The 10,313-nt window shown below is 45.0% G+C and overlaps 1 protein-coding gene across 1 annotated transcript in view; it reads right to left on the bottom strand.

Moving 5' to 3' along the window:
• Nucleotides 1-10,144: 10,144 nt before the first annotated feature.
• TEDC2 (tubulin epsilon and delta complex 2) overlaps nucleotides 10,145-10,313 on the bottom strand; it is a 25,906-nt gene continuing 25,737 nt past the window's right edge. The window contains exon 11 of the mRNA XM_069090805.1: nucleotides 10,145-10,294. Within this exon, the coding sequence (XP_068946906.1) occupies nucleotides 10,286-10,294 (9 nt within the window). The 3' untranslated portion in view covers nucleotides 10,145-10,285. The remainder of the gene's footprint in view (nucleotides 10,295-10,313) is intronic.

Raw genomic sequence — 10,313 nt, forward strand, 5'->3', positions numbered from 1 at the left:
GCTCAGCTGGAATTCCATCACCTCCACTAGCCTTATTGTTAGCAGTGCTTCCTACGGCCTGCTTGACTTCATTCTCCAGGATGTCTACCTCTAGATCAACAACCACACCATTGTCCCACCTCTTCTCAATCTTTTCTGCTTCTGTTAAATCCTTGCCATTTTTTTATCATGCCCATTTTTGTAAGAAACTTACCCATGATATCTCTAATTTTCTTGAAGAGATCTCTTGTCTTTACCACTCTATTGATTTCTTTGCATTGGTCATTTAAGAAAACCTTATCTCTCATGGACATTAGCATGTCAATCAGGCCAGGAAACCAGACTGATCACTACACCATTAGCCTTCCAGGTCACCTAGGGAGAGAAAAAGGAATGAGGGATCAGAACTTGGGGTACTTTCCTCCAAATCACTAAGGTGGCTTCAATCATTCATGGTCAGCTTTAAAAGAATGTCCTTGCCTGGTCCAAAGACCTTGGGGTCTTTGATTCAATAACTCTGGTGCTTCTGGGACTCTCTTAAAATTTGTTTGCTTGTTTGTTTTTTACTTTGTTGTTTCATAGTCATCCTCACAACCTGAGTAAACAACAAAAAGCATTATAAAGCATGGGAAAGAAAGTAGAGAAGCCTCAAAGTGAGATTAGGATTAGTAATTCTGATGATTTATCTTCATCTCTGGGACCAGTCAATAATAAAAACTCACATGTATGTGATGCTTAAAGGTTTATATAAAAATTAACAACAAAACATTCTGTGGGTTCCAGTATTATTATCACACTTTATAGATAGGAAAATTGAGGTTCAAAGGGAATTGACTTGTCCAAAGTATCACAGATAATAAGTGTCAGAGCCAGACAACACACTTAGATTTCTCCAGGGTTCTGCTTCAATACTTCTTCCACCATACAACACTGCTGCTTCTCATCAATAAAACTTTCCTCTACAGATCTGCTACCTAAGAAGTCCTTACAAATAGGGAATCAGTCTCCACAGACTTACTCTGGGGTAGATAGTTTCTGATGGTTCCTGGATAGGGTCTGGGAGCTGAGAGAAACAAAGAAATTTCCCAAGAGATTTGGACCTGATGATTTCTAAGGTCTTGTGATCTTACCTAGGTCCTTCCTTCAGGTCAAGAAAGTCTCTGTCATAAGGGAGGGAATGGAGGTGGTCCTCATCCTAGAATTTTCTTTTTTTTTTAGGGGGGAGAGTGGTTAAAGGGATGGGAAAGGCAACAGTTTGGGCATAATAGAGTGGTGGGGTTCTAAGTAGAAGTTAGGGGAGACTTTTCATAGAAGAAGGTTGTTTAAACACCAGAATATATTGGATTGTTGCAAAGAGAGAAGCACATAGGACGTTTTTCAATGTCTGCTTGGAGGCTATGATGCTGACTGGAGACTTGGCCAGCCGCCCAACTGACCCAGTGGACTCCCCAAGATGGTATACATACACACGATAACCTGATGTCAAGTAGGAAAACTATAAGGCCCTAGTGCAGTGGTTCTACAAGTGTGGTCTGGGGAGTCAAGACCCTCCTAGGTGGTCCTTGAAATAAAAACTATTTTCATAAAATAACATTTTAAGTTCTAATTTGCTCAACATAGATATAATCCACATAAACAAAAGCTCTTTGAGGTAATAATTTTTAAGCATAAAGGGGTCTTGAGGGCCAAAATTTTGAGAACCACTGGTTAAGTGGAAAAAGCGGAATGCAGTTGAAAGATCTAGATTTGAACTATGGTCCTGCCACTTACTACCTTTGCAACACTGACCTAGTTACTCTCTCTTAGCCTCAGCTTCCTCATCTGTAAAATGAGGAGGCTGAAACAGGTCCATGACATAATTAGTAGAAGAAGCTTGACTTGCAGAAAGAAGATCTGGGTTCAAAACCCACGTCTTCCACTTCCTACCTCTGTGACAATGAAGAAGTAACTTGCCCTCTCTGGGTCTGCTTCCTCATGTACAAAATGAGGGGTCCAGACTAGAGGAGGGGTTTCAACCTTTTCAAAGAAAGAAATTTCTCAAAAAAAAAACTTTTGACAAAAAAATTTCATGGGCTTCACCTTTTATCATATATTAGTAGTTGTGTTTTTAGTACCCTCTGATTGACAAAATGGTCTTTGGTGCACTTAATGATTCATAAACCTCTTAAAATAACTCTGCACACTCTAAGTGTCCACGGACAATAATAAGGGTCAATACAGCACTCCATAACAGTAGGGACAGGGTAAAGATATTTAAATTTGTAGGTGACCCTTATGGATCTGGAAGGTGGGACATAAGTCCTGTGCCAGTCATGTCCTCAGGTTTCTAGTCTTCAGGCAGACACACATAGTGGCCAGATTCTTTAACCCTACAAGGTCATCAGAGTTGGCCTTCAGCCTTGGAAGTCCTTCCCTAACTTCAGCCTTCAAAGAAGCAACAGCCCAGGGCTCCTCAGGCCTAGGGTGAACATCTGGTCTTCTTGCCTCAACAGGAAACAGCTCCCCTAAAGTCAAGGAAACTGACTGGGGCTGTAAACACAGGTATTGATAAGAGAGGGGGATTCTGGAACTTGGGGAGGAGGCTAGGGAGATAGAAGGCTTCAGGTGCTGAGAAAAGACAGATGCAATTTGGATAAATTATGGGGGGAGGGCACCAGGAAGTGCTGGGCTAGGGTTCAAGTATGCTATACCAGTGGTCCTATCCAGAGGAGGTTCCTGGAAGGCTCAGATTCTAGTGCTGGACGAGGCTTTAGAGGTCATCTAATTTAATGGAGTCAAATAGAAAGGGATCCCTACCAGTGGCATAGTGACTTAAAAACCCCCACAAATTAAGCTTTGTTCAACTTTCAGGAGTTTGATACCTCTGATTTAGGCCATGGGTTCTTAATCTGGGGTCTGTGAATTTGTTTTTATATTTTGATAACTATTTCAATATATTTGGTTTCCTATGTAATCCTATGTATTTTACTTAACCCATTTAAAAACATTCTGTTCCATCAGTTATAATCCTTTACAACCTGACTAATGTCTAATGTGAAAGTATTTGCAGATCCTATACTTGATTGCATGCCGCCATGGTGGGGGAGGGGGTGGGGGGTGGGGAGGAGAGGAAGGGGGAAAAAATTTGAAACTCAAGGGATTGTGGAACTGAATCTTATAAACGAAAAGTAAATAAACAAATTAATAAAGAAAAAAAAACATTCTGACCAGAGGTCCACAGACTTCACTAGACTGCCAAAGATGTCTGGCACAAAAAAAAAAAAAATTGGTAAAAATCTAAGCCAAATCCCTCATTTTATTGAAAAAAACTAGAGCCCTTAAAAAAAGGTCCTTAGCTCCGAACCTAGAGTGCTTTCCACTATAACACCCAACCATGGTGGCCTAACAGGAGGGCTGGTCAAACAGCTTGGGAATGACCTAGTGAGGGGAATACCCACAGTCATCAAATCATAATACTTACCTGGTCATGGAGGAAAAACACCAGCCTTGATATCACACCAACCCAGGTCTGGGTGAAGAACTTGAAAAGCAACTGTAGATTCCTGCCGAATTCTTGGTAAGCTATTCAAGTAGTTTTTCCATGGAGAGGAAACAGAATTAGGGTCCAGAGATACCCAATGAGCAATGAGAGCTATGCCACTCGGGTTGCACATGTATAATCATATGGGCTCTAAAGGGCAGAGTATATACAGAGCACCAAGCTTGCAGGCTGTTTGATGAAAAGGAATGTCTAATGGAGATGAGATCCAGAGTGGGGGTTGGGTAAGAGATAGGGAGGTCAGTATGCTTGAACTTGGTTTTTAGGGCACAGGCTGTGTTGGACATGAACTTGACTCCCTTGGTCAAGGACAAAGACAGTTCCTGTCTTTTAGTGTCTCCTTCCCTCTGGCCATCATGGTCAACCTCTCTCCCTGGCTTCTAATAGTTCTTACATCAGAGTGAGTCCTTTGGTTGGGACTTGAAATATTTTGGGCCTTAACATTTGGTATTAGAGTTTGAGTGACATTAGATGGGCCAGGCCAGACATCAGGATGCATAGAAATGTTAGTACAGGAGGGTCTAGGCAGGCCCTGGGGGTGAAGTTCCAGAGCCAGGTGGGGGTAGGGGGAAGGAAGTCTAGAAGAATGGGCAGGAATACAAGCAGAGTCTTAGGGCAGACAATATGCAAGCAGCTAGTGTCAGGGAGGCCCAGTGGAAGGAGATGGAGTAAAGGGAGTTTAGCATGAAGTGGGGTTCACAGGCAATATCAGAGATATCTAGCTATGGGTGGCAGAACAAAGCCTCAGGAGTTATGTTTTTTTTTGGGGGGCACAGGACTGTAGACCCTAGGAAGACTGCAAGAGCAAGAGGGATCTCAGCACTAGTTACCAGAGGACTTAAGACCCAAGGAGCAGGAATGTATTCTAGCCCTAGGGATGGGGCATGAATCAGAGGCTAGGGCACAATGGATAGAGCAGGAGTTCAGGTCTAGGAATTAGAATATGAGACCACAAGGGAACCAGCACTAAGGGAACCCAATGCTGGGGTGCCTAAGTTGTGGATTGAGAGCTGCTAAGGTTCCCCTACCTAGGACAGAACTAGTCCCAGGCACTTGTAGAGAAAAAGTGGACCCAAGTGTGTGAATTGTAAGACCCTGAGAAAAGGGTGCCAGGGCTATTAATTTCACCCATGGATCCAGCAGTTTCTTGGGATTTTGAGTCCAGAACACACATAATAACCTTCATCTCCCAACACTTGGATGGGGAAGTGTCTGCTGAAGGCAACAGAAAATTTTTTTTTTAATTTAAAAAAGGGGGACCAAAAGTATCTGAGATTGCTCCTGGCTTTGAGAGGGGAGGAGGGAATGTGCCAGAGATATCACATTTGTTTTCCAGTCATTTCAGTCGTGTCCAACTCTTTGTGACTTCAATTGGGGTTTTCTTGGCAAAGATACTGGAGTGGTTTGCCATTTCTTTCTGCAGCTCATTTTACAGATTAGGAAGCTGAGGTAAACAGGGTTAAATGACTTGCCTAGGGTCACACAGTAAATGCCTGAGGCCCTATTTGAATTCAGAAAGATAACTCTTGCTGACTCTAGGCCTGGCACACTATCCACTGTGCCTCCTACCTGCCCAGAGAGATCATAAGACAAAAGTCTATTTTAAGCAAGTGATTCTATCCATAACTGATGTTTTCTCACTGTGTCTGGTTCACAGGAATCCTGAAGTAGCCAGGTTTCACAGCCCTAGCTACCAAAATTCCTGACATTTGCTAGCTTCCAGATGGTGCTAAAGCTGAAAAGTTCAGTCCAAATTCTTAGCTTAGGTCACTTGAGTTTGATTAAGACTCAGCATAGGCTGGCTGGCACAAGTAAGGGAGAATGGGGGTGGGGCAAGCACCTTGTCACTATTTGGATTTTCCTCCCTGTTATCCTGATTGTTCCCCTAACTGCTGACCCATGCAATTGAAATTTTGGGGTTATTAGCCCTATACTTATGCCTGTTTTCTAGCCCCAAATCGGATTCTTCGCTCTACTTCATCTCTCAGATTCAGATCTGGAGACTTGTCCAATCTTCCTTTAAATTCATTTAGTAAATATTTATCAGTCACCAACTATGTACAAATCACTGTGGTGAGATCACAGATTCTACTGCTACAGCTTCTAAATGCTACCCATTCAATGGTAAGCCTTATAATGTCTCCCTACCTTTTTTTTTTTCTTTTTGGAAGGAGGAAGGCTAGGCAGTTGGAGTTAAGTGACTCATCCCAGGCCACACGGCGAGTAAGTGTTAAGTGTCTGAGGTCACATTTGAACTCAGGTCCTCCTGACTCCAAGACTGGTACTCTATTCACTGTACCACCTAGCCATCCCTCCCCACCCTCTCCACTTTTTTAATACCAAATCTAACCCCCAATTCAGGTTCTCATCCCTCTTCTGGACTATTATCACACTAACCTTGTAACTGACCTTTCTGCCTCCAGACTCTCCCTCCTTCTACAAATGCTGCCAGATTTATCAAACAGCCTTGCAATAATCACTCCCCCACTCAAAGTCCTTCAATGAGTCCTTCCTCACTGCCTACAGAATGAAGTTTTTGCTCCTTAACTTGATGTAATACCTTAAGTTCCAACCAGTTTTCTGACCACCTCCCTTGCATGAGACCTCCATTTTAGCTAGGCCAATCTTCATTCAACAAATATTTATTGAAGGCCTACTGTGTTGCAAGACACTTGGCTGGTTGCTTTGGAGGGGTACAAAGATGAAAAAGATGCAGGTGCTATCCTCGAGGGTCTTACAGTCTAGAAGAGAAGAGGACATACACATAGATTAACTCCAGTATAAGGCAAGAGTGTGAGAACTGCCAAAACAGAGTAACAAAATGCTTTGTGGGAAGGTGCAGAGAAGGGAGAGATCAGTTCCAGCTTGGGGATCCAGGCAGGCTTCCTGGGGATGGCATTTAAGCTAGGTTTTTAAGCATGAATAAAAGAACATCAAAAGAAGAAAGAGGGAAGATAGCCAGAGAACAATCTAAACAGAGGCCCAGGAATGAGAAAGCATGACACACATTCAGAGGAAGGTGAAGAGTTCAGTTGGGCTGAAGCATAGACTGGGATGGAAAGAAAGGTTAGTATCAGATCCAAGCAAGCCTTCAGCATCAGGTGAAGGAGTTTTGCCTTTTCATGGATAACACAGAGTCATGAAAGCTTGAGTATTGTTGGGATGGGGGGGGGGGGATTGAGGGAGAAAATTAAGTTTCTTTGGGAAATTAATTGGTCAGATAGCTTAGGAGACTGGAGACAGAAAGCTTGGGTGAAAAGGTAAGGAAGGTTTTGTGGTAGTGGGAATGGGGAAGAAAGGTATGGCAAAGAGATATTTCAGACATAATTGGCAGGACTTGACAACTGCCTGGATTGTTATGGGGGACAGGGGAGTTAAGGGAGTTCGAATAGGCTCTGTTGTCTCAGTAAAATAGATCTCAAATCAGAGGGACTTTGGAAATCATAGCATCATATATCAACAGTAGGAAGGAACCTCAGAGGCCATCTAGTCCAACCCCATCATTTTACTGATGAAGAAACCAAGGGCCAGAGGGAAGTGATTTGGCCAAGGTCACACTGGAGAAATGGATTAGAGCCAGAATTCCATCCCAAGTCCAATTCTAAAATCATGGCTCCTTCCATACCACCACTGAACCTTAGGCTTCAGCAGTGAGTGCAGGGCAGAGGGACAAGACTGAAGAAGGGTAAGATCTTCCATAACAACTGTTCTAGGGTGTGTTGCAGGCTAGATAACAGAGATGCACCAAATAATGGGATTGCACCAGGCTCATTCCTGGCACTCAGAGCCTTTGCTAACTATTCCCCCAATCTGGGATATTCTTTCCAACAAACCTCACATCCTTGTGAAGGCTCCCACCTTCATGAAGCCACACCTGCGACCATTCCTCCTCTAAATGTTGGCAGTGGGGGTTCTCAACTGAAGTTGGTCCATATGTTCCCTTTCTAAATGTAGCAAGCATTTTGGGATTACAGAGGAGAGGGGAGGAATCATGGAATTTTTAGAGCTGTACATATAGAACCTTAGAGATAATCTAAAATAGGAATTATACAGCTAGACTACCTGCCTCAAGAGATTATTGTGGAGAAAAGCACTTTGCAAACCTTAAAGAACTACAGACTTCCACATTTTACAGATGTAGAAGCTGAGGTCCAGAGAGAAGTGACTTGTCCAAGGTCACACAAAGCAGGGCAGAGATTAGAATCCCAGTCTCTTGACTCCTTCGTCCAAGACTTTTCCACTAATAACATACCAGGTTCTCTCCCCTCCATAGCCCCAGTTGGAGTGAGGCTGCCATTCTAGGTCTGGGCTCAGAAGACCCCATTCCCTGAGCCAAAACACGCGGGACACATCAGTTACCCTCTTCCTCCTCCAACCGCACAGACTGAAGGACAAGCTCTTTTAATGAGTCACAGGCTAGAGCCAAACAATAAACCACATAAAATACGGGGTAAGGAGGTTCTAGGGCATGTGCCCCCAGGCTTTTTGTTCCCCCCCCCCTCCCCTGGGTCAATAGAGAAATGAAAGGAGAGGGCGCTGGTCCCTTAGGGCGGCAAAGCTCCATCTTCTCCCCATCCCTGCCTCCTCTTGAGAGTCAGGCGAAGCCAAGCTGCGGTGGGAGGGATTGAGAGAAGCCCTCAACCCCTAACATGGACGGGTTACCTCATTCCATTCCAAGACCCAGCACCCGGGTGGGATCACGCTGTGCCCCCCGTCCTAGGCACAACGCTTTGGATCTCCTGTCTCCCTGAACTCCACCATAGTCCGCCCCCCTACCCCGCAAAGTCGCGGCGCTTCCCTCAACAATTCGAGCTCCCAAGACGGGCGAGTGGGCGGTTGGGCTGTGGGGGTATGGGAAGCGCAGAAAGCACCGGGCGCCTGGGCCGGTGCCTCCGCGGAGCTGGAGCCCTGTGGACCAGCCAACTTCCAGTCCGAGCAGCCTCAGGGCGTCCGGGGCTCCTCCTCCGGCTCCCGCTGCCTCCGTTTCCCCCGGCGGGCCCGCCAGCACAGGAAGGCGGCGGTCAGGAGGCCAAGGCCTGAGCCAAGCGCGGCCACCGACACCCCCTGGGCAAGGTCCAGGCGGGGTCCCCTCAGCGAGAAGGTGATGCCGGTGGCAGCCGCGCCGACTAGCGTGGACACGGCGCCGAAGGGGAAGATGCAGCGGTGCCAAGAGCTGCCAGCTCCTCCAGTGGCCAGTGCCAGGGTGTGCAGGGGTCCTGAGGGGCCCAGAGCAGGGGCCGGGGCTGGGGCAGGGGGCATCCCTGCCTCGGAGGCCAGCGCGCAAGTCGGGGTGCTCATGGCTTCAGACGCCGAAAAGCCCAGAGAGAGCCAGGTAGGAGGGTCCTGGGCTGGCAAGCTTTCTGGCTTCGGTTCCCTCTGCTTCTGGCTACTGCCCCCAACCCTTCAGCTGGGTTTTTTGTTTTGTATTTTTTTCTGGGAACCCAGACGCGGATTGGAAGAAGGAACCGTGATGTCACTGGGGACACAGGGGCCGTTAACCCTTTGGGAATCCCTCCAAGAAAGGCCAGGGTAGAAGAGGGCTACAGAAATGTTCCATAGCAAAGATGAACAAGCCCTTAGAACATAAAGCATCGGGGCTGAAAGCGACCCTAGGACACAGAACATCTCACTCGGAAGGAATCTTAGAATAGAACAGGACGTCAGAGCTGAAAAGGGACGTTGGAAATAGAATGATTCTTCAATGTTCTAGGATTTTATGGTGTCGATTCTCACTCCAATGACACAAGTGGCAACTCCTGTATATGTAACTAGGCTGATAAGTTGTTGTGACTGGAAAATTCATGAAAGACACTCCCCACTCACCTAATCCAGATGCAATTCGACCAACCTCCAGATGAACCTGGGTTGTCCTCCTACAGCCTGTCACCCGAAGGCATGTAGCGGGTGGGTGTGCACAAACTTGCCTTAATGTCACCTGCCCCCTCCAAAAAAGAGAGGCTCTTCATTTTAATTTCGATACACTTGCACTTTTAAAGTGTGGGCTGCTGCTGGAAGGTGTACTAAGTATCAAATTGCTAATACAGTATAGATACTGAGGAATATGTAGAAAGCCACCACTTCTAGAAAACCTTTGGTCTTCTTCCCCTCTACCACTCTAGATGAAGTTAACTGCATCAGGAGTGCCCAGCACAGTATCTACAATATTTCAAATCTTTGATGCCTGTACTGGACTGATATAACATAAGGAACCTGTGGAATTACATTTTAATTTAATTGTTTACTGTCTTTTGATTTTAAAAATATAGATCAGTTCATCAAGATTTTTTAAAAGGGCAAACTGAATAAAAAATTTTTTTATGCTGATACAAATATTTGGGCTCCTCCATTAAGAAGTTAAATGAATATAATCTTTATCACCGATATAATTCTATGCAGTAAAGTGAGGAATGACTAACAAAAGCAGATTTTGTATCTTAGTTCAGGTCAGTGCGATTCCAAATCAAAGACATCAGCCACTCAGTTGGATGACCTGACATATTAGGTCAGGCCAGACTCAAGATCAGCTGGTACCTCAGTTTTAAGGTTGGAATGAAATGAAATACACAAAATGAAATACACAAAGAAATACAAAAAATGAAATACACAAAGAAAGTTTTAGTTGAGGATACAGTGGTCATTGGGTTATGGACAGTATCCCAGTGTTGTTCCTGCTACTGGTCTCTTAGAAGCCTTCAGAAAAGAGCCCCTGACTTTCCTGGCTTTTCTACTCAGCTGACCAGGAAGCTACTTGTATCAGCAATGCCATATTCACAATGCCTATAGAGATTACAAATAT

Source organism: Petaurus breviceps, unplaced genomic scaffold (assembly GCF_028583685.1).
Source record: "Petaurus breviceps papuanus isolate PSGF00001 unplaced genomic scaffold, PetGlider_PUasm1.0 187, whole genome shotgun sequence".
NCBI classification, from domain to species: domain Eukaryota; kingdom Metazoa; phylum Chordata; class Mammalia; order Diprotodontia; family Petauridae; genus Petaurus; species Petaurus breviceps.